Source organism: Phodopus roborovskii, unplaced genomic scaffold, assembly GCF_943737965.1.
Source record: "Phodopus roborovskii unplaced genomic scaffold, PHOROB, whole genome shotgun sequence".
Taxonomy (NCBI): Eukaryota; Metazoa; Chordata; class Mammalia; order Rodentia; family Cricetidae; genus Phodopus; species Phodopus roborovskii.
The window spans coordinates 6,065,967-6,090,146 of NW_026126646.1; the positions used below are offsets into that span (position 1 = coordinate 6,065,967).

General features: G+C 54.7%; 1 protein-coding gene across 1 annotated transcript in view; it reads right to left on the reverse strand.

The window, feature by feature from the left end:
* The window catches only part of Prdm16 (PR/SET domain 16), a 313,627-nt gene extending 292,938 nt beyond the window's left edge, over window positions 1-20,689 (reverse strand). Inside the window, exon 1 of the mRNA XM_051173865.1 lies at window positions 20,349-20,689. Coding sequence (XP_051029822.1) covers window positions 20,349-20,385 — 37 coding nt within the window. The 5' untranslated portion in view covers window positions 20,386-20,689. The remainder of the gene's footprint in view (window positions 1-20,348) is intronic.
* Between the last annotated feature and the right edge of the window lie 3,491 nt (window positions 20,690-24,180).

Here is a 24,180-nt window from a genome sequence, read left to right on the forward strand (position 1 = left end):
TACTAAATGCTATACTTCTGTGGCTCTCGTAGTGGAGACTATCTATAGCAGGGACACTACCGCCCACCTGCCTTGCATGTTCACAGTGAAGAGAGTGCTGTTTCCCCTCCTAACGGCTGAAGGCAGAGACCTCAGCCCTGCTCCGAGCTGTCTGTGGCCCTGCTAGAGCTGACCCTCTCTATAGGGTGGCTGTGCCCTCTGCAGCAAGATGGAATTGCTAGCTCCTTCTGTACTGCCTGGCTCTGGGACATGAGAGGACACCACCAGTAGGAGCATGGCAAGTGCCTCTGGGGCTTCAGGGAGAGGAGCTAAACCTCAGGGCGGGCAGACTTGGTTCTTGTCAGCCCTCCTCACTAATTCCTAAGGGGTCTGAGCACGTCTGAGAAGGCCAGCATCACTGGCTCCGGGGTACCCCAGCTGGCCTACACGCATACATGCTCTACCTAATAGCATCCAGGGCTGACACCATCCATGGGTGACTTCAACCCATGGGGCCACATTCCCCCATGGGGATCTAAGAGCCCGTGAGGCTGGGCCACGACAAATGTCAGCCAGGGAAACTCCAGGTGTCCCCCCTCCAGTTTGCATGACCCCGTGGTTTCAGGAGACTTTTCATCTGTCTAGTCACTCTTTTCTATGCTCAAGTCTCTTTGAAGCATTTGGCATTTTTGAAACAGCAAGCTCCATTGCGACCAGGAACAGAAGGGTTCTGGGGACAGGTCGGAGCTGGAGGCAACAGCCAGAATCTACCACTCACAGACACCTGCTCATGTAGATGAGGCATGGGAACGTGGCTGCCCACTCTGGACACCTTGGGAGCCTGACCATGTAGGTGGCCTCCCCTTCTCGGCACAGTCTCAGCAGGGCCATGCTCAGAGACTGAAGGGACACCCTCTGTTCTGTTCACTCCATGAACTTCTGTGGCAGGTTTCAAGACCCATGTCAAGCTCTAGAGGAAGCTTAGCGGGACAACTCCAGCCACTTCTGCAAACTTGAACAGATGTCTGTTTTCTCTTTTGGGGGCTCCAGAGAAAGAGCTCGCCACCTTTCATGTGGAGTTCAAAGTCAACAGGCTTGCAGGCATTAACAGAAGAGGGCCTTGGCATCAGTCTGGGAGCCGCTGGGCTGGGTTTGGGATACCTGAAGCCAGCTCTGTGTCTTAGCCTGGGGCTGAGGCTCACAAGTAACAGTCCTCAAGAGTGGGCACCTGGTCTCTGAGAAGGGACACACACCTCGGGGAAGTGTGGGAATCTGGTCTTTTAGGGAAAATAATGGACAACTGTTCCCCCAAAATGTGGACGATTGCAGTGTAAAGGAAATTACTGAGGTGCACAGGCATAGCTCTTGATCCAAAAGCAAGCCCACCTTATGCATCCAAGGTGGAACCAGGTTTTGCAAGCTTCCTCCGTGAGAGGGAAATGGATGGCAAGCAGCTAAGCAGGCAACTGTTAGTTATTACCTTACGTGGGCTGTTCAGGGACGCCAAGGGCCCAGCTAGGGGAAGCAAACCCACCAGGTGTACAGACAGGATATAGACCAACTTAAACGGCCTGGGATGCCTTTGCCCAGCCTGGGTGGGTGTCCATGTGGCAAGACCTCGCACTTAACTCTGCTAACTGGACTCTGTCCAGAGGGGCCTTGGGGAATACCCTAGTCCTTAAGTTCACCCCCACCCTATCTGGCTGTCCTAGGCAGTTCGGATCCCCTGTGTCCTGGCTCTGATGACAGATTCCAGGAACTCTGCTGGTGTCTTCCTCTCCCACCCCATGTGACAAAGTGACAGAGTTAAACAATAGCAGTAGAGTGGTGGTCGTGGTCAGTGTGGTCGTGGTCGGTGTGAAATCTGGGCTCTCAACCTGTGTTGAGCCCTGAGCTCTCAGGTCCCAGGCTTGTCTGACTACTGAGCGAATGCAGACAGGGCCTTTGCTGTTGTTGATTTCCTGTTTGGTTTTGAGGTTTCTTTTGTGTGTGTGTGTGTGTGTGTCTTTGTTTTTTGGTCTGTGCGTATGTACTGGAGTGGCATGTGCATGCATGTGTCAGTATGTGCACACATATGTATGTTCATACAGAGATCAAAGATCTAAGTCTGGGGTCTCTCACTAAACCTGCCTTGACTAACTCGATGAGGCTGGCTGTCCAGCAAGCACTTCTGAGCCTCCTGCCTTACCCTCCCAGTGTTAGGATTGGTGGGTGTGTACCACCATGCCTGGCTTGTTTACACGGGGCTTGGGGATCCGAACTCAGGGCCTCATGTTTATCAGGGCAAGGCCTTTACCGACTGAACCATTTCTTCAGGCCTGAATATAACGTATTTATACCGCATTTATATGTATGGAAGTTGGGGACTGAAGTTTAAGGGGAGAGCCTCATGGGGTGGGTCCCCGACAGCCCTTGAACAGATGAAGGAACGAGAGAATGAGGAGTGAATAGCAAGAGGTCACAGACAGTATAAAGCGTGCATTTGATGGGTTAGCTCTGAAGGATGCAGTAGCCAGCATGTTCTGTGCCCCCACTTTTGACTCAATGGAAAGCAACACCAGGAAATTGGGGAGACTTGAACCTCAGAGACATGTCACCCTGTACTTGAGGAACCTGGGGGATAGGGAATTCACAGAGGACAGACAGACCCCATGTTTCAATGGGGTGTGCTACTCCAGAACAAGCCACCAAGGAGCTCCAAGCCTAAGAGGGTGTCTCTGTTTCAATGAGGAAGCTGTCCTACAAAAAGGCCTACTGAGCAGTGTGCATTTAATGGTCTAGAGACACTTGGACAGAGTTTCTGTCCCCTGAACAAGAGCTCAAGGGGCTGCTATGCAGGAGTGCCCACCTCTCCAGGAGTATGGCCTGGCATCTTTCGACAGCTCGGTTCCAGCCCCAGGAAAGCAACTGTAGTGTACATAGGCGGCGCGGGGCTAGATAGGAGAACAAGAGCCCCAACTTTCCAGAAGCCTACACTCAGGCTTGGCCTACTTTCGGATAGTTTCAGTGCTACCAGGGTCCACATCTCTTCTCCTCCATCCAGCCCAGTCCTGCAAATTCTCTTAGCAAGAGGGTGGTTAGAGGCTGGGCAGGCTGTTCTTAGGAGTAACCACATTTCCAAGTATTTCCAGAAGTTGTGTGGAGGGGACTTGGGGTTCTGAACTAGAAAATGAACCCCATGTAGTAAGCAGGGAAAAGCAAGAGGCAAGGGTATGGGGGCGGGGTGGATGCAGGGTGTGGGGGGAGGGGGCAGCCACCACTTCCCTTCCCTGCCTAGTGAATCGCCCGCCACGGTTCTGCCTGCCCCCCCCCCACCAGCACATAGAAGCCAGCAGAAAGGTGGTTCTGGCTGCAGCCTCCACATTTTCCCTGTCCTTTATAGCTGTGAGGAAGTATGGGAAGAGAAATCTCCCTTCCACATCTGGGCTGCCCCACCAGAGAGTCAAACACACAAGGAACACATAGGTGGAAAAGCCTGTTGGGGATTTTTGTCCTTGTGGGTCGCTCAGAGTCAAGTCCTCCGTTCTGTGATTTGGCACAGCAAAAGTGGACGAGTTTTGTTACTGTTTCAGGACTGAGCCGGGCCGTGATTCAGGCCCCTCCATCCTGCCTGAATTTTGGCCCCTCACTCCGGCCTGAATCAGGCTTTGAGAGCCCCACCTTTGCCTCCAGGAGGAGATTTCTCAACTCACACTCCAGCACAGACTTGCTGTACCCAGAGCTATGGCTGAGGTCAAGCAACACAGCAGAGGGAGAGAGAGAGAAAAAAAAAACCATAAAAATAGACAATACTGTTAGAGACATGGGCTCATAAATTCCCACACTGAGGGCTGGCTTTGGAAGGTGAAAGGGGCATTACCAAACCGAATCAGGACAGAAAGAACGTGGCGGGAAGGCCAAGGAGCAGGGGAGAGAAGGAAAGCAGGTTGTCCAAGAATAAATTCAGTCTGATCCTCAAAATGGAGGAGTTACCCAGAGACACAGCAACAAATGTGAAACATTCTTCCAGGGGAAAAAATTGATTTGTCAATAACCCAAGACTTGTCCAAAGGCATCTCAAGGTCACTCACCAAAAAAAAAAAAAACAGGTAAAAACATACTACACGAATAGCTACGCGATCAAGAGATGGCTTCTGGGGGGGGGGGGAAATGACAACCGCCACCAAGCATCTCATATTACGGCTCAACATCTGAGGAACTGGTGTTTGAGACTAAGGACTCCCCCCAACCCTCTCCAAACCCAGGAATCAAAATTGTTCACCTCTGACCTACAAACTGCCCCTCAGAAACACAAGAAATGTGAATTTCCTCATTTGAAGTTGAGTCACCTGAGCCACCAGGAGGGATTGCTGGCCTGACCCTAATATGGGAAACGGTTCATTGCCAGGCCTGGCTCAACCAGGAGTAGCTAGACCAGGCTCCAAGACCATGTCCTTCTGTGGCAAAGGACAGAGAACTCCCATCCTGCCCTCTGCTACCAACTCAGCCATGCTGTCTGCACCTGCTCGGACCCTCAGCTCTACTTGGAACTGACCAACAACCACCTCCACAAGGGAGGACAGAAATGTACATTTTACTTCCGTGGTTGTGTCTGCTTCCCCTACTAGCACGTGGGTATTGGCACCAGAACTACCATGGAGTTCAGCTTTTCTTTTTCCTCCTTAAAAAAATGAAGTCATTGAAGATGGATGATGCCGTATCTATCCTATCACTTAATTGCTTTCACTCCTGGAAATTTCAGGAAGGTTCATTCCCTTTGTGTGTGTGTGTGTGTGTGTGTAAATCTCCAAGCCTGACACATTTCCACAGAGCTTTTGCCTAATTAACAGCTATAATCCATAAAAATAAGGAAAGAAAATACTGGCAGAGTGAGCCAAAAGTTAGTTCCAACAGAAGGACCAGTGGCTGGGGAAAAAAAAAGAATCTCCAAAGTAGAGGACCAGAACCCTGGACTTGGGTTTAGCAGGCACCCACTGTGTGCATCGGATCCCTGGGAGACCCCCCCCATCCACCCACAGCTGCCACTGCTGAGCAAGGAAATGCTCAGGTGAAGAGGCAGGTGACTCAGGAGGTCAGGAGGCCGAGCAAGCAAGCATGCCAACTACTCCAGCTAGTCTCGCACTGCTGGAAGTCCTTGGTAGCAGTCCTGGGCTACTGTTCTGACTGGGTGTGCCAGGGCTCCTCAATTCGTCACTGAACAGAGACCAAGACCAATCTTGGTCTTCAATAGCAACACATGAGCCTAGGGTCTGAAGAGATGGAGCTGGATTAGGCCATGGCCTGGGTGGGATAGCAGAAGACCCTTAGCCAGGCAAGCATCTTAGGAGTATATAAGGACTAAAAATAAGCATCAAGTGCCCTGAAGAATCATCAGGTTTCTGACCTGAAGAAAAGGAACCTGATGTGTGAGCCAGAAAAAGGAGGAATCTTTTTTTAAAATCCTCTGCAATAGACCCCTGTCCAGGCTCCACTGAGGCCCTGTGCCCGTCGCCAGGTCCTTGCACTCATTCTGAGGCCCCTGAATTACACAAAAGCTGAGTGGCGGGCAATGCCTGGACCGGGTCTGTGGCCACTTCAGTCGGCGTGAGCTCTGAAAAAGCTACTTTGCCGACATCTAGTCAACATGGCCACACGTTTGTGAAGCACACAGCACCAAGAAACCCTGTCAGGCCGGAGGCAACACCGGGCAGGGAAGGCTCCGGTAATCCTTGGGGGAAGGAATCTGACCAAAGAGCTGCCGCTTGCCTACTCTAGGGCCCCAAAGGTCAACCCAGACAACTCAAGGGCCTTCAGGAGAGTGAGACCTTGAGCAGGCTGTTGAACAGGACTACCTTGAGGCAAGCTCACACGGCATGTCATCGCTCTTTGGGAAGATGGAGATCTTTGGGCTTGTCACCTGGACACACAGCCTAAAACAGGTCCCGGGACCTCATCCAGTCTGCCTGAGCCCAAAGCCTATGCTACACACTGTCAGCTAGACTCTAAGAGCAGATGCTCCACAGACTGGGGGCAGGGTGGCTCTTGGGGGAGAGGGTTTGTAGCTATTCTGTGAGGGTGAAAGCTGCACCTCTGTGGTATTCCCTGGCCTTGCCAGTAGTTGGATAAAGCTACCTTCTTGGCTGCAGGATGACTTCAGTCCAGAGAAGCCTGGTCTCCATGACTGTAGCGTCACCAGGCTCTCAGCACCTCCCAGCTTTGGCCTCAGCAAGACAATGCCTCTCTTCCTGAGGCTTCAGCCCACAGGCATGTCCAGATAGAGTCTAGTTCAGATGGGTTCTGAGTACCAGCCTTAGGGGTTAGATATGACAGGCAGGGATATGGGGCCTGGAGACCCTGGCCACAGTGTCCCCCAAGCTCAGTTTGCACGTTCCGTGAGATGTCTGAAGCCACAGTCATATGAAGTTCTGCTGACTCTCTCTGGATGTCTTTCTGCCCACTCTGCCCCCCTCCCACCCCCCACCCTCTCCCCCTCAGGTGACAAGAGCCCTGAGTAAAGGCAGATGTGGCTTCAAATCAAATTCTCAAGGGCAAGTCCAGAATGGACGGTGCCTCCCTGGCTCAAATGTCCCCGGACAGTGGCCTCCGTTCTGGGGCTGCACCTCAGGTTTCGGAAACAGAGCAGCCACAGAAAGCAGCCCGTTTTATCGGCAACCTGCACAGCTCTCCATTGCCATGGCCCCTCACCCTGGCATTCCATGCCTCCCAGGGGGGGCAGATAATCCCACAAAGGGCCTCGTGCCAGAGTCTGGACACTGGAAAATGCTTTCTCCAGTCGGGAGCTTTTGGGTTTGCTAGAATCTTCTTACTGAGCCCCAGGGTTCAGATCGAATATCCCTTTGAAAGGGTTGGAGGCAACCCCTGTGCCCTGCTCTGGTCTGTCTGACACAAGATCTAGGGAGCTGTGATCAAGGGGGATATCCCCCTCAACGAACCAGGGCCCCCCAAGACCACGGTCCCAGTAATGAGAGGAGGGAGAAGGAGGGAGACCCATATCATATCCCGACAGATGCCAACATCCTCTCCCCGAGGGATCTCACAACCGGCTTTCCCATCTTACACCCTCCTCTTGCTCCGTCCACAGTCTAGAGTGTGTGGAGACTTGGGAGCAGTTGATCCTCTCCAAACAAGTCTCCTGCACACCTGATAAAAATAGTCTTCTGTATCGGGTTTATGCCATTATGTCTCGGTAAGCATATGCCACTGGTGTGTACCGCATGTATGCTCAGTAGTGCAGATATGCGCTGGCATATGCCTTACATGCATAAGCATTCACAAGCACACAAGTGTGCACACACACCAACTGCCAAGCAGACCCCTAAGTAAGTCTGAAGCACGGCACAATCTCAGGAGTGAAGACCGTTGAGGTGACAGCGGCAAAGCCAGCAAAACCGTGTTGCTCCAATGAACACTCCTGCCAAGCCCTGGGAACACAGATGACAAGTGACCCCTGAAGGGAGAGGCCAGGCCTAGAGCCTTGGACCCTGATCCTCCTTGTAGAGTTGCTAAATGCCATCTCCGTTCCCATGCAGTGGCACTGCATCCTGGTACAGGGTGTCCCCGAGCAACTGGTATACCTCAGCAAAGGGTTGACATAGTACCTGTGGTCTTCTGTGAAGACCCTTATCAGGAATGGACCCCAATCCAACCTGCCAACCCCACACTAGACAGTCCATCAGATGCTCAGGTCAGTTGTCCACAGCCTTGATGGTGGGCTTCTAAAATTTCCTTCCATTCCAGAACTAACACAGGTGTAGAACATTGGATTTCTAACTACTGGCCAGGAGAGCATCCTTCATGAAGATGTGTCCAGAAGACTTAGTCAATGAGTCTCAATCGCTTGAACTCTATTCATCAAGTTATTTTGCACAAGTGTACTAAAATGAAAATGAAATCCAGGGAGACTCACTAGTCTGTTCTGCATGCACGTGCACGCGCGCACACATACACACACACACATACACACACACACACACACACACACACACACACACACACACACCTTCCCTTAGCCAGAGTACATGAACATTTCAGAAAGCCAAAATAGCTGCTAACATTGACAGCCTGGCACCCAGGGACAAGGGTGGTTCAAGTGTTCTGGTCATTATCACAGCAGGGCCTGGCCAGGCTCTGTGCTGACTCTTACGTAGACCTCTGCAGCCTCTTCCATGTTTGCTCTGCATTGTTGAGATACGTCAGGCCCAAGATCAAGACGAGCATCAGGCCCTGAAGAGGAAAGGTGAGGGTGGGAACTTCACTGCCAAGGAGCTCAGTCACACTTCCCTGTCCCCTTCCACCAGCATCGCCAGGCACTGGGGCAGAGAAAGGGAGGCTGTGCCTTCACCTGCTGGCAGCTTGGAGGAAACAGAAAAGAAAATGGGTCCTGCCTGTGTCTTGTTGTGTGTGGGGGGGGGAGTGGTCCAGCTCGGGGCCCCAGGGAAGGAGAAATATTTGCACTGACTGTGGCCTCTCACTGTGCTCTGACCCAGCAGGGGAAGAGCCTGAGGTAACATACCCAGGTACTGACCTACAGGACTTCAGGGCCTGAGGACTATGGCTAACACTTCCCATCTCAGCACCTATTAAGACAAAAGATTAATTCTTGGGGCTCTATCTCTAGCAACTAAACACAGCCTTACTCTGGAGCATCCTTGGGAGCCACAGCTGAAATTCTGTTACCTGAAGTTCCTAGGAGGTGAGCAGCGACCCCTTCTTAAGGGCATACCCAGAGAGGGCAAGCCACTGACATAGGTCAAACTAGCCCAGCCCTCTGGAGGCACGCATTAGAGAATAGAACACACCCCCTTGGGAGGGACCCTACTGGCCTTCAATGGCCACTGTCACCTGGCCACATAGGAACCATTCAATCACACCAAGGCCCAGGGGCCAGCCTGATGCCTGTCCATCTAGTTCTCATTATTTGGCCCGAGGTCAACCAAGATGGTAGACCCCTGTGTTGAGTTCAGGAAGTAAAAGCCAGGGGCCATCTGTGAGGCTGAAGATGATGGACTCAACTCAGAGATGTCACCAGAATGACAGATGACCTGTAAACTGGGGGTGACGCTCATAGGGGTCTTCCCCATCCCAACCTGGAGGCCAGGCATTGGCTTCTTACCCTGGAGCCCTCCGGTCAGACTGGAGATGGTAGTCCTTGATGTTAAGTTTTGCTTTTACATACCCAGTAGAGGGACGAAGGCCTCAAGGAGGGGGCTAGCTAATCTGGCTGGCTCTGTTTTGTACTGTCTGGCCCTCAAAACGTCCTTCCCTGTACCTGGGCCAGGCTATGACCACTATGGCCAACACATGACCAGGGTACTGGAGACCCAGTTGTCCTGCCATGCACACAGCAGCCTTGTTGGGATTGTCCCTGGCCACTCGCCCTTTCCACAGATAGGGGAGCACTAGGGACCCTCTCCCCTCCTCCCCCCAGCCCTCAGCACAGGTAAGACCACACATCAATCCAGACCGTGGTGGAGGCAAACCAGGGACAGCATTCTTCCTTCATGTTGCCATACTCTGTCCAGTGAGCCAGGGAGCAAGGCCCAGGCTCCTCACCTCCTACCCCCCATCTATGGTCTTCAGCTCTTATTCCCCTTTGAACGAGGGTAGTCTGTCAGGATGGAGGCAACCTAAAACCCTGGGCAACAAGAGAGCTGGGAAGGGAGAGAAGAAGCGTTCCCTATGGAGTCTGCCAATGCCAGGAACCAGGTGCAGCCGGGGGTGGGGTGGGGATGGGGTGGGGGTGTGCTTGAACGTGAGGCCACTGGTACCATCATTAGCAGATGAGATTCAATTCCAAGCTGCTGCTTTCAGGGACTTTAGCTAACCTCTGGGAAGGTAAGATTAACACCTTGGATGGAGGGAAAGTTAAAACTCTGCTTTGCAATTCTGATTCCCAGTCCTGAAACTGGAGCGTGTCTCCTGGGGCTATCTGCCCAGGCTTCCGAGCACTTACTTTCCACAGTTTATAGAACTTTCGTCTTAAGGGCACTCAGCCAAATGTGCAGCCACCAAACTGCCCCTCCACGGCGCACACTCTCGTACACACGCTCCTTGAAAAGTCTCAAGCATTAGGGATCAATGCAAGCTTTCATTGAAGATGCCTGGCTCCCACAGGTTCCTCGGGGACATTAAAAATCTTCCACCTGCCATGCTGACTTGTCACCACCACCTGCCTGGAAGAAGCCATCCAGTGAGTACCTCTGCACCAAATCCAAAATAAGTCAGCCTCGTTAGACAGCAGTTTCCCATGCTGACACTCGCCCGTGCTCGGGCTGCAGGCCCTCAGGATTTGCACAAAATGGAGGGATGACAGCGTTGATGGCATAATGAACTGAGGGCAGTCTGAGGACGCCACCCAGCACAGCGAAGCAGCCGTTATGTTTTAAGTCATGTCAAATCACTTCCAGTGGGGGAAAAAAAAATCGATCTGTCTCCGATAGTGTTTCCTCCCACTAACGTGATGAATAAATAATTAGCTGCATCATCAAGTTGTTTCATAAAAAGAAAGAGTGTCGAGGTGAGCCGAGATGGAAAGACCGGTCAAGAAGACCAGGGCCAGCTGTAAGTCCCCCCCACCCGCGTGCCTTATGACACCATTTGTATTCTGTCAGTCACTAGCTTATGTTCAGCCTGAGCTGGGAACTGAATACCCTATTCAAAGGGGTACTCGCACGGCATGTTATTGCAATTTAATATTTTCACACAGAGACACGTCATTATCTCGAAACCGGACACTGGCAGCGTAATTCTGTAATTTTTCTCAACGTGAACACCAGGGCCCTGGATTGTCTAAACAGCCCCATCTCTTTGTTTCACCTCAGGGCCACAGACATGAGGAAGAGGGATCACTCGCGGATCGCTGTGGCCTGTGTTCTTTTCCCTGGACAATCAACGAACAAGTGGTTCTGGGGCAGGCCTGATGCCAGCTGCTGACAACCTGTCTCCGCACCTTGCAGACCTACGGGCGCAGGTTCCCCAAAACTAAGTGGGTAGGGAAACACGTGACTTTCACTCAGACAACAGACCTTCCCTGGCACACTGGTGCACGTGTGCGTGCCAGACGTACAGCACACATGTGGGCACCTGATGTGACTACATGCTGTATGGAGGCACTTTCATCGTGCCTGCCGAAATGAAGAAGGATCTACCTTTCTCCTCAGCACTGAACACACTGGTACTTCAGGAATGTGTCAGCTCTTCCAGGAATAAGAGCCCGGGAGAGACCTGGAGGAAAGGCCAGAAATTTCCCAGGGAGCCATGGACTCAGATATGCAGGTAGCAAAGAGGATGGTGGTATCACCCACACACAAGCCAGGCCACATCTCTGCTGGCTGCTGCCACCTGAAGCCATGTTATTCTATCTAAATCAGTAGGTATTCTCTGGTGTCCACAAGGGACCCAGGACCTCTAGGAAGTGTGCTGATTGCCTGCATGCTGACAACCCAGGGAGCCCATGTGTTGCCCCTGGGGCTGACCTGGCAGAGTGGCCGGTGTGCTAGAGGACAGACCCACAGTCCCTTCCTAATGTGGCCCGGAATGCCACCGAGCCAGCATATTCCAAAGATGTCAATTCTGAGCCCAGTACAGAACTCATCATGTGGCTTTCCCTCCTTATGGGGCTTCGATGGAGACTCCAGGGAGGGAGGGGGCAACGGGGGGGGGGATGCCAGAGATTAATGTCCAGGCTTTCTAAGGCAGCTCTGTCGTCTTCCTCTTTGCCCCGGGACTGCGTGGTCTCTCTGTGGTCACCACTCGGGCTCCTCCGGTGAGCGTAATTTTCAGTCTTTGTTTAAATGTTTTATGGACTGATGTGGCTGGGTCTCTCTGAGGAGACTGTGGCCGCCCGTTGGGCAGATATAAATGCCGAGCCTTTTCAATTTGTGCCCCTTTCCCTCGGAGACCTGGCTGCAAGGAGCAACCGGAATCTATTATGTAAATCTGTATTTTTGGTATAATATCAACTGTCAGTTTGTGAATATAGACACGGGATTAAACTGTATCACAGGAAAGAGTCCCAGTCACTTTCGGGACCCATTCTTCACGCTGGCCCAGTCCTGCTCTCTGCGGAGATGCTGAGGTCAGAGAAGCAGTGAGGCTCTACAGCAACCCTCCTTCCCTCTCTCTCTTCCTTTAGCTCTTCCAATGTGAAGTAGAGCCCAGACATCCTCCACCAGCACAGGCCAGGGGCGATAAGGCAGGCAAGGTCAGGACACTGCTGTCTCCCCATCTGAGCATACTGGACTTAGAAGCATAGAGCCTGAGGCCGTACCCGGCACAAATTACCCAGGATTAAAGGCAATGTCTCTCTCTGAGTGAACCCCCGAGTCTCCATTCTGTGGGGAAGGTCCTCTAACCGCAGGTGAACCAAGGTCAGAGCCCAGCTCACAGTGGACCCCTAGACCTTCTGCTGGGCTTCTAAGAGCAAGGAGCAGGCCTGAGACTCCCACCCCTGCAGGACCTAGGAGGCCTCTGATAAGGAAAGAACTGGCAGATGCCAACAGCTGTTTCAGCCCCAAAGGCAGATGTAATGTTGCAAAAGATTGCTTGGCCTAGAGGGGAAAGCAGTGGGGTGGGGGGAGGAATGAAGGGAGCTAGCTTTGAACACAGTGAGTCCCCCTGCACACACTGGTCCACAACAGGCCCAGACACCTGTGCCTCTGAGTTGGAAAGAAGAAAGAAATAGTGAACGATATATGTGTTGCCTTTTATTTCAGGACACGGCTAGATGCCAGGAGTCAAAATAGGACCCTGCTGGAGCAGAGTGAGATCCACGGTGGACACGGCTTCCCGATCAACTCTCACAGCTGCTGTCCTGAGCTGACGGTGGTTTACACACTCAGCCTGATCGCAGTGCCTTCCAGGGTAGGAAGATGAAGAACGACAAAGCCATTCCCAAACAGAAAAGGTGTGTGCGTGTATGTAGGGGGTGGGGTGGGGGGTGTCACTCTGATTCCCTGTCAGGTTTGAGGGCAGATTTGATGGCCATGAGCTCCTATGCAGAAGCATCGGCCAAACAATATACTGAACCTCTCTGGATCCGTGGAGGCAGCCCGCTCTCGGTGAGTGAGGCAAGGAGTTAAAGTGCTTGGGACAGAGTCAGACACATCCAGATGCTGTAAGGCTTCATCCAAGTTAAAACCGACTTTTATTCTCTGAGGTATTCTCACCCCTTATCTGGCAAATCCCAGCTGCAACCGAGTTCGGGGATCACAGAAGGGCAGGCAGTTCACACAGCCCGAGAAAGAAGGAAAGGGAGTCCCCAGCATGTTCCCCTAAGCCTGTGCATTGGGGGGGGGGTGTGGGAGGCCAGACGAGGCCACATGAACCCTCATGGGTAGCCTCCAGGGCTTTTTGGGCCAGGCTTAGATATTGGCACTAAGCATCCGGCTTTGTTATTCTTTCTAAAGTAGGAAAGTAGACAAAGCCACTTATTTCTCAACTCGACAGTGTACCGACTGGAAAGCAAATTGCAGGCGTATGGAGGTCACTTCAGTGGGGATTGCTCCCAGGGCCAGGGATCTGGGGAGGCCAACACCAGACACAACCCAGACACTCTATTCCTGCTCTACCAGGAGACTTAGAGATGGCTGTGTCTCCCCCAAATGCCATACCATCAGCCAATACTGAAATTCATATAGAATACACTCTACGTCAGAAGGGGGGGAGGAAGCCTGCCTGATTCCATCTAGGTAAAGCGGGAGGCCGAGTAAATGGAATGAAACTTCCTCAAGCGGGCCCCAGCAGAATTACCTATGAAATCCCCAAGGCCTGGGAAACCTCAAACCTCAGCTCCCTGATGTCCTACTCAATCATGTGGTCCCTTTTCTTCCTGGCAATGTCTCAGAGCGGTGCCAGAGCAGAGAAAGGGACACACACACACACACACACACACACACACACACACACACACACACGGAAACACGCACGCAATGCTCCACAGAGCACTGCCCCAGAGCCACCCCTATTCTCTGATGCACGAATTTCCCCACTGGCATCATCTCTCTCCTCACCCAGTTTAGTCGGCTGTAACCCTTATTGGGCTCACAAAGCCAGTATTTGAGGACTGTGATTATTTTTCTCTCTCTCCCAAACAGGAATCCAGTGTGAACAGAGCATCCCCGCTTGCTGCCCTCAGAAACGGGATGTGGACAGTTTTGTTTCCATACCTATAAAGGCCCACACAGATGTGTATCGATTTTCCTTCCCACCTGAGCCAGAAGGCTGGATGAGCTAACTGCCCCATGGAGTGCCCTCTGGCTGCACAACTTTGTGCCCACACCCCATACCCTCAAGTGTGGGGCTCAGGCCAGAGTGAGAAAGAGATCCTGCCTCCATGAGGTTTGCCTGAACACAGGCGTTACTGCTTTAGCTGTGAGGGATGAGCACTTGGAGCTGGGAGTGTGTGAGTGTGCACGGGAGAACACAGGACCGTATTTAGACGAGAAGAAATATTCACCAGGACCAGCCATGTTTTAAAATGATTATAAATTATTTTAACAGAGCATTTGCAAAGGGTTATAAAAACAGCCATAATATATTTTTTTCCTTAGATTCTAGAATTACCAGTATGACAGCTAATGCAATAATGATTTGTTTCAAATGCCAGTGTTTAAGCCGCATAGAGCTGATTTCAGACATTTTTTTCCAGTAGGCCACATTGTACTTAATGAAATTAAACACACCAATCGCATTTGTCCCCAGGGGACGAGGAACTGAACACACCACTGGTTTATTTTTTTATTAAAATAAATTGCAGCCGGCAAGATGGACTAATTGCATACAGAATTGAAAAAGAAACATTCCATTGATATAATTAAGCCAATTTTCATGGACAGAAATAGTTATAGTGGATATAAAATAAGCAAAGCCTTCACCAGAATCTGCCTTCCCTCCCCCCCCTTTTTGACACAAAATGTTAACTATTAAACAAATATGTATCTCAAGTGGCTGGCACTCCTATCTTCAGCTTGCTTGGGGTATTGTTCTACTTCCTCAGGAGAGGCACCTTCAGGGAGCAGAAGATCTGAGAGTGGACAGTGGACAGAACAGGAGAGGGCACCCATGCCTTGCTTCAGAACCACTAGAGATAAGGGAACCCTGAGTCCAGAATGGTCTCAGAAGCTGCGGCCACGAGGTCCCAGCCTTAAGGAACAGCAGCCAGTCTCAAAGACCTTGCACAGTCCTGCAGCTCAGGTCTACTGGTGACCATAGCAGGAGCACAATGGGATATCACACTTCCCTAACACCCTGAGGAGGACAGGTGGACCCCCCCACCCTGCAGATTGGGGGCGGGGTAATCAGGCATCCCTACACCTCCGTGTGAAGTTTCTGTACTTGTGCTGGACAGAAGGCAACGAGGGGGTAGGCAAGGTCATCCCTGGTCAACCTAGAATTCTGCCCTTGGAGAGGGTACCCACTGCCAGGTGAGGACAAGCTATGCAATCATTCCCTGCAGGGGAGAGTCCAGCCCTGAGCAAACAGGATTCCAATCTGCAGGCAAGTATGGGATGAATCTGATGGCTGCATTCATGGGTTATAATGCGTGGAATCTACTTTAAGAACAGACCACAGTAAACATTGGTCTTGAAATGCTTTAACCCTGTCATGTTAAAAAAAAAAAAATCAGTCAGTTAGTTAGTTAAAAACACGATGGAGTTAACTACAGTCTCAGTACCACACTGAGAAACCCCCGAAGGGCTGGAACTTGATGAGCACCAGTGTGAGGGATTGCAACTATTTGGGGCCTCTAACCTCTGGGGGTGTCCTAGGTTTCCACACTCTCTCCTTTCCTCCCCTGGCCAGTGAAGGGGATGCTGGCTCACACCTATCCAGGAGGGTGAGTGGGCACCCACAGGCACTTTGAGGGTCTGTTCCCAGGCTGGTGCCACATATTACAGTGGCAGAGAAACTCACAGTGAGGGTACCGTACCTACCTTCCACCTTGTTTTCCCAGATAGCTCTCCCCACTCCAGTTCAAACCCCGGGGTGGGCTGGCACACCTGTGTGGTATCTAGAAAGCAGGTTGGCCAAGGGACACTAAAGGGAACACTCAGGAAGCCAGAAGGCACTGCTGTCACGTCGTCTAGGTCAGAGCTTTAAGTCAGTGCAGTGAAAACACCTGCTGCCATAGTTGTCTGTGACTTTTTGAGAAGGGAGCTGGGGGACACCCGAATAGACTTCCCTGGGCAGGTGCTGGGACGGGGGGGGGGGGCTGGCAAGCTGAAGCCCGCCATGGGAATCTATGCTCTGAGCCTGGCTGTGAGTGAGACAGAGAGAGACAGAGACAGAGACAGACAGAGAGACACGAGAGAGACCCCCCTCACCTTTCCCTAGGGAAAGTGCTAACACTGCTCTTCCACCCCCCCCCCCAGAGCCTTCAGCGTGAGCTTGGGGTTTTGATTCAAAACCTGATAAACTGTATTCAATGCTATTTGAAATTTTTTTTAACGAAATTACTCAAAAGATTTTTAATCCTGGATAATTTTGTTGTAACTCTAATTATACATAACCTTAATTACCAGTACGAGTCCCCTCCCCACCAAGGATCCCTTAATTGCCTCCTAATTGAATAAAACAGAGGGCTAATCATACCCCACCGAAAACCCTGTAAGCCGTCAGTCCAGGGGCAGCTGAGGCAGTGCGGCCCCCCGGGGGAGGGGAGCTCACTGCCACCCTTCCCTAGCCCCCCCATCAGAGAAGAAGAACTTAGTTCTCTCCATAGCAATACCCAGGTGGGGGTTTGGGGGTGGCAGAAAGGCAGGACTAGGGAGGGCTAGGTCCAATGCACACCTGTCTGTCCCAGGCTGCTGGAGACCTTGGGGAGACCAACCAGCACTTGCTTTACAGAGTGGTTTGGCAAGACCCGTGCACACACCAGGCCTCCCACCCCGCTAACACCAACCAGTGGTGGCAGAAGCAAGGCCTGTGGCGCACAGCACAGAGCCTCAGGGCACTGGCCACCAGCCCTGCACCTCCACCTTTCGCCTAAAGCGGGCAAGACAAGCGATTCCGCCTACAGGTTCCTGCTACTGTTCAGCCCCAGAGAAAAGACTGTCCTCTGGGCCCTTGCTTCCCTGGAGAGGGTAGAAGGGGTAAGAGCCACACCAGCTAGGTAGGCCCCTGCTTGCCTCAACAGGGAAGGGCACAGGCCTTGAGCTGGGCCTCCAGTCCAACCCAACCCTGCTTCACACCATTATTACGCTAATTAGCAATTCAGCACCCCAACACACTCAACACTCACACAAAGTCCCACACCCAGCAGGGTAGGATATGTGGTGTTTGTTGGGACCGTGGGGTCTGTCATCTCCATAGAAATCAGTCTCCTCTCTGGTAGGGTTCCTAGCTATAGCTAGCATTCTACTTGTACTATGTACTTGCTGAAGGACAGGAGGGCACCATCGCCAACCCAGCCCAGTCCTGCCCACCTGGATCACAACAGAGGCAAGAATTAGAGACTGTTAAGTTATTTCGTTTTTAAATGTAGGGTCAAGACAGCCCAAGTCCTTACTGGCAAGCACTGGCCCAAGCTGGGTAAGGGGACCCCTGCCCTAGCATGTCTTCCTTCAATCTGCCCCCTCCCAGCTCAGGAACTGAATCATAGTCCCCAGTGGGGCTACTCCAGACACCTCTACCCTTAGAAAGCTCAATATCAGGCCCTACCCTGGGCCCCTACAAGTGGGACACCTAAAACCTTGAGTAAACCACGCAGACAGAGAGCTGGGGTAGGAACACCAAGAAATAAATACAAACGAAATTACACCTCAACACACACACCCTGGGACAGGCCCCCCAAGCCCTGTGTCCCGAGGTCACATTCATTGGCCCAGCTGTCCTCAGTACAGTCTCAGTCACAGCTCAGGGGCCCAAGCAAAAAACCCTGAGTAACCATGACCTTTCTCCTTCCCCTATCCCCTGACCCTGTTGGCCAGCCTAAGAGGCAGCTGGACTGGCGGCTGGGTGTCTGCTTGTCACCCTTGCTCCAGGTAATAGAGTCAGGTGTCCCAGGAGCCTGCCACATCTGCTTAAAATACTACCTAATGAAATCCAAAAGTGCACAGTAGGCCCTGAGCTGTCTCGAGTCCCGAGCTGTCTCAGCCACCGTCTTAAGGGGGCTTTGGTGGTAGCAGTAGTAAGTCACACATCCTGGAATCGGGTCTCAAAGTGACACCCAAGCAGTGACTCTGGGCCTGTCGGGCGATTCTGCGGGCAGTTTCTAAGGACACCAGGCAAAGAGAAGCCTTAACAGAGCACTCCCACCGGGTTATGTCCTCCGGTTCTCAGCCTCTAGGAAAGGCCTCAAGACCGTAGCCTGGAGCCCTTCCGATCCTAAGTAAGGCCAGGCAGGGCCAGGTAACCTTCCACACCTGGAGGGGAGCGGGCGGAGAGCTGGGGCCCAGCAGAGCACCGACAGGCTGCGGACCTCTGGGAAGTTTCCGGGGCCGCGCAGGGTGCTTTGAGCGGGTCTCTCGCTTGCAGCGAAGGCGGCCGGCGACAAAAGGAGCGCAGTGGCTTTACTCTTCTCCTTGCAGCTCCGGGTCCTTCCTCGGAGAGAGCCTGACCAGCCCAGCCTGCTGCTAGGGGGCTGAGACTCCTAAAGGCCCACGGTGCACACCAGGCTCTAGCCGCACACAGCACACCCGCTCCGTGCGCGCGTCGTGGATAGTCACGCAGTATGCGCACAGCCCTTTCGTACCCGCTGGGAACCTACTGGCCCTGTTCGCACCAAGAGGGGTCAGAGGTCATGGGTGGCGCCGGAGGCCGAGGTCAAGGGCAGCTGGACAGGGAGCTCGGCGAGAAAGGGGCTCCTAACCCAGGGGCCACGAACGGCAGAGCTCGGGGAAGCTTGGCAGAGGCTGGAAGTTGCTTTTCCCTGTAGGGTGGGCGCGCGGCCTAAGGCATCCGGGGCCGCAGTGGGGCCAAGTTGGGCAGGGTCCCGAGCTGAAAGCGCCTGGCTTCGGGAAACTATCGTAAATCCTACGCCCGTCGGGCTCATGTTTTTAGAATCCGGCTCTGGAAGCCGCGAGGCTGAGCCAGGCAGGATCCAACCATGCAGAGGCAGATCGAACGGCCTGGTGATCAGGCAGGGACCTTGAGCCAGCGTGCCGGGCGCCCCTTTCGCGGGCCCGCGGCGGAGGAGGGGGCGGCAGGGAGGAGAGATCCGTATCCTCCGCGTACAGTGCTCACCGCTTCGCTGTAGCCGGGCCATGGCCCGGTCTGCTGAAGCCGAGTTTCCCCTGCCGCGGCACAGCCGGGTCCCACCTGCTGGCTGCAAGGGCCGAAGCCCCCAGCCCGACTCGTAGCGGCTGGCGCCGGCACTGGGCTAGGAGGGCGCGCGGGCTGCTCTGAGACGCGGTGGTGGTAGTACGGACGGCGGGAGTTCGCGGGCTTCGGTGGGGACCGGCCCGCGGCTTACTGTGCGCAGAGCCCCAGGCTCGGCCCAAGGCGGAGCGAAAGAGAAAGTAAGACCCGGGCCCTGGCAGTCTCGCCGGGGCAGTTCGTCCCTCTGGGCCTCACGAGTGCCCGGGAGATCGTGTGCGGGAGGGTCGGAGCAAGACCAAGTGAGGAAGAGCGGCGTGTCGCAAAGCGGCTGGTGGGGACCCTGCTGCCGGAGGCACCGGCACCGGGCGGCCCGAGCGAGCTGCCGGAGTCACAGAGGAGCGCCGGCCACCACGCGGGGCACCACTTGGGAATAAACTTCGTGACCACAGTTCCGAGCGCAGGAAAAAGTCTCCATGTTGCTTCCCCAGCGGCTGCGGCCGTCCTGCCTGCGCCAACCCTGCCCTTGCTCCCGGGGAGCCGGGTGGGCGCCGGCCCGCGCCCCCTCCTCCGCCCCCTCCCCGGCTCGGGGTCTCCCTCCTCTGAGCCCGGCTGGCGGACGCCAAAGGCGGTGCTCTAGCGCCCACTATTTCAAAAGCCCGGAATATGATTTGACCAGGACTGAGAGCCACTCGGAGAGAGAGAGGGAGAGAGCGAGCGAGAGGAAAAGTTACTCTCCCCTTTCGTCAACTTTTCGCTAACTTTCGCTTTTCTCTCCCCTCCACCCCCGGCCCTCCCCCTCCGCCCCCCTCCCCGGCCCCCACCGCGCGCCTCGGGTTCCCGGGCCCGAGCGCCTGACACTGTGGGGGGGAGGGGGTTCGGCGGGGAGGGGGCCGGCGCCTTCGGGGAGCGCGCGGCCCGGGCGCCCCGAGCCTCCGCGCCGAGCCCGGCCGCCCCGGAGCACGGGAGGCGGAGCAGCCCCCGGGCCGCGCGGTCGACCGGGGGCCGGAGCCGCAGGCGCGCCGACCGCGCCCCGACGCGCACCCCTGGCCCGGGTACCCCGGCCCGGCGGCCCGGGCCCGGCGACGCGGCGCGGTCGAGCGCGGGAGACTTACTTTTGGCTAGCTTCCTCGCCCTCGCCTTGGATCGCATGGTGTCGGCTCGCGGAATCTCTCTCCTCCTCCTTGAGCCCAGAAGCAGCTACACACTATCTTCATCTCCCTAGCATTGTCAGTTTGGACACCTTCGCACATGCGCACAGAGCACTCAATCTGACACCCCTCGCCGGGGCCAAAAAAACTTTGCAATGTGTTCATCATCGTCTTCGTCGCGCCGCCGCCGCCGCCGCCTCGGCGCGGGATTGGGGGGCTCTCCGATGCCTCCTCGGTGTTCACCTCACTTCTCTCTCTCTCCCCCCTCCCCCCCCTTTTCAGTGCAGCTCGGAACTGGCCCTTTAAGAAAACATTCCGTGTTCGTCGCTCCCGCCCGGGGCCCGCACCCTGGACACTTTAAAAGGACCCAGGTAGCCCTGAAGGCGAGGTGACCGTCCCCCCGCCCTGCCCCGCGCAGCACCGCGGCTCCTGCCCGGGTCGGGCCGAGGAGGAGACCGGCCGCTGCGGTTTTCTGCGCGACTTCCTCGGATTTCCCCACAATCGCGCTGATAGTTCGGACGCGGGTTCGGGCTGGGTTTTTTTGCTGCGTTTTATTGCGTTTTATTACTAATTAAAAAGCTTTCGTTCGCCGTCGCCCCAGAGCGCTCTCCTCCCGAACTCCCCTCGGTCCCCGCCCGCACCCCGCGCTCGCGGAGGGGGTGTCGGGGCCAACGTGCCAGAACCCGGCTCCTCCGAAGCCCCCGCCGGCCGCCGCCCCCCGCGGGCCTCCCGCCCCCGCCCCTCCCCCTCGCCCCCACCCGGTGGCTGCAGCTTCGGGCTCCGCGGCTCAAAAACAAACAGCCGAGGCGCCGCCAGCTCCGCGCTCCGCCACCGCCCGGGACGCCGAGCGGCGCTGGACCCGTCGGTCCTCGGTCGGGCGCGGCGGCTGAGGGCAGCGCGCCCCGCGTCGGGGGGCGGCCGTGCTAAGGCCAGGCGTCCTGCCCCGAGCGTCCCGGGGCGTCCGCACCTCCGTCTCCGGGGTGGGCCCGTGCGCTCCGGTCTCTGCGCCCCGTTGGGCTGCTACCGCGGCCCCCAGGTGAGTACCGAGTGCGGAAGCGCCGGAGCTAGGCCACTTTCGGGAGCCGGGGTCCTTTCCGGACACTTCCCTCCGGCTTCTCCCGGCCCAGGTGCATCTTGGTCTGGAGAACCCGAGGCACAGGTGGAGGAGGGCCGGCTGGAAAAGATCTGGCGCTTCTGACCCTGCAGCCTTCAAGCTCCCGAGCTCAGGCAGGCAAGGGGCCTGGCAGGGCAAGCGCAGGGTGGCCCCAACTAAAAGGCCCAATGGGGTGAATGTGGATTCCTCCTGTGAGTATGGCTACAATTTGAGTTGGAATTGGAAACAAACCGAGTTGCTGCTGGGGCTGGGTCACCGCCCTGGGCGCCCTTCCCGAAAACCAGGGTCCCTCCAGGCAACAAGATTCAGATCTGTCACGGTGTCACCTGAGCCTTAGCAGGGGTAGGCGCCATTTGCATCTTTCTGCCTCCCAGGTGGGGCTTCTCGCCATCTTCACCCCCCCCCTTTGTTGTGCAGTAAAAACCCATCTTCTAGTACTGAAATCTGCACACCGAACCCCAACCCCGTTAAAACGATAGTCTTCAGAGAGTTCTTCCTATAGACCCTCTCGTCCAATGGAGAGTGCCCTTGGGCCCCAACTACCCAGAGGAAAACACCCAGAGCAGGCGGCAGAAGTCACTACCAGGCAGCAGCCTTCCTGACTACCAGCGGGTCGCTTCCCTGCCGAGACACAAGCGGCTCTCAAGACCCCACAGCTTTGGGTGCCTAACCCTGCACCCAGCTGGCGGCACAGGTGGAGGCTCGGTTGTAGGAGGGCCTCACTCATCCCTTTCTCGGTCTCTACCTGGGCTGAGTCACAGATCCACGGAGTTTATAGTTTAGGCTCTGGAGGTCTTGGTGTGGAGCTTCCCTTGGCAGACTAAGGCTCCGGTGGGTCTTGGAGGGCCCTGTATCTGCTCACCCCCTCAGGGTGGTATGACACCAGGATCCCAAGTGGCCTCTAGCCAGTGGGCTTAGCCTGTGAGTTCCACGTTGGAAAGAGCCCAAGGTCACCCCAGGTGTCCTCTGTTCACCTATAACCTCAAAGGAGATTTGGAGAACACCCAGAAAGATACATTGATGCTAGTGAGTAGCTCTCTGCTACAAGAGGGGCCCTGCCCTTCCCCTATTCTAGCCCAGCGGGGGGGGGGCTTCTTTTTCTCCAGTCCTGGAGGCTGCCAGAGGGCCACACCACCCTACCCCCAAGGCAGGAAGGCCTGACTTCTTCTGAGGCATTCTAGAGTTTTCTGGAGTCCTCCTGGCCCCCCTCTCTGCTCAGGAGAGCACACAATTTTGGCCAGATTGGACTAGATCAGCCTAAGGTGGAAGCCAGGAGCTGACCCTTGCCAGTGGAAGTGTCTTTTGGGCTCTTGGCCACCACCCTCTGAGCTGAGGGCGGGTGCCTGCCTGCCTGGGGAGGAAGCTGGAAACCAAGACTGGCTCCATGGAAACCCCTAGGTGCTGCAGAGGCTCTTCAGTTCAGGACATCCAGAGCTTGGAAGGCCATGGCCCTGACCCTGGCCAGGCCCTGCCCCCGCGTGGTCAGACTTAAAAGCTGAGAGGTCAGACGTGAAGGAGGTAGTACCGTACCCCCATCCCACTGAGAATTTCTTTCTTTTTTCTTTCTTTCTTTCATTCATTCTTTCTTTCTTTCTTTCTTTTTTTCAGGGATGGGCAAGTGGAGGTCCTGCAAGGGGTGGTGGTTATTAGTAAATGTTTTCAGAACCATTTTTTAACTGAGTCAAGCTCTGGGGAATTTGGAGAGCGTGAACTATATGATGAGTGAGTGTATATGTGGAGTTGGCTAAACAGCTGTCTGTGCTAGACAATGCTAATGTAGCCAACTTCATTGCTATTGAAGAGACTCCCACCAATTTCTACTGTGCTCCTAGCCAGCTGAGAAGGAGGGCTGTAGAACCAGAACAGAGCACTCCTGGGGACTGGTCAGGACCAGACCAGAAGACAGTCTTTAGTCACCAAGTTCTAAGTCCCTAAGTTCCTACCTACTACTACTATGTGTACAAGGTCCCTTGGCTCAGCCACATGCTGTCCCAGGCCTCCTAGAGGAATCCAGCCTCTGGAGAGGTACAGGGGTCAAAACTGCACGATTACCCTTCTTGGCTCCCCCAGAAGAGATTTGCTGCAGACCCCTGTGCAGCCTTACCAGGTGTGCCTACCACCGGCCCCTCTCTTTCCTCTGTGCTCATGAAACTCTCCCATGCACTCCAGACGCTGAGTCTCCGTGTGTGTGTGTGTGTGTGTGTGTGTGTGTGTGTGTGCATGCATGCGTGCATGTGCAGTTCTCAAAACCTTCTCTTGCAGTGCTGACCAGAAGCAAGAAAATAGAAGTACTGCTCCTTCAGTTACCACATGTGCTTCCTGGGGGAGCTGGAGGTGTCCCGAGAGGGAACACAGTCAAACCATGGTCCACCAAGAGGCGTATTGGCGTGTCTTTGTTGGAGGTGGTGGTTGGTTTCCCCTGCACTGGTGGAAAAACAGCAGAGACTTGGGGGGGACGGGATGGGGAGTCAAGTCACCTTCCTGCCTGAGGCAAGGTGTCTGCCAGCAGATTGGTTCCAATGGGATGCTTGGCATGGGGTATAAATACCTAAGGAACTGTCCCCACCCAGGCCTCCCAAGTGGCTCCAAGTAAGTGACTCCCTAGCACCTGGCCTCCTGGTACCTGGAGCCATTTTCAGACCCCCCCCCTCTGCCCAACTGTCCTCCTAGCTCCAGTGAACC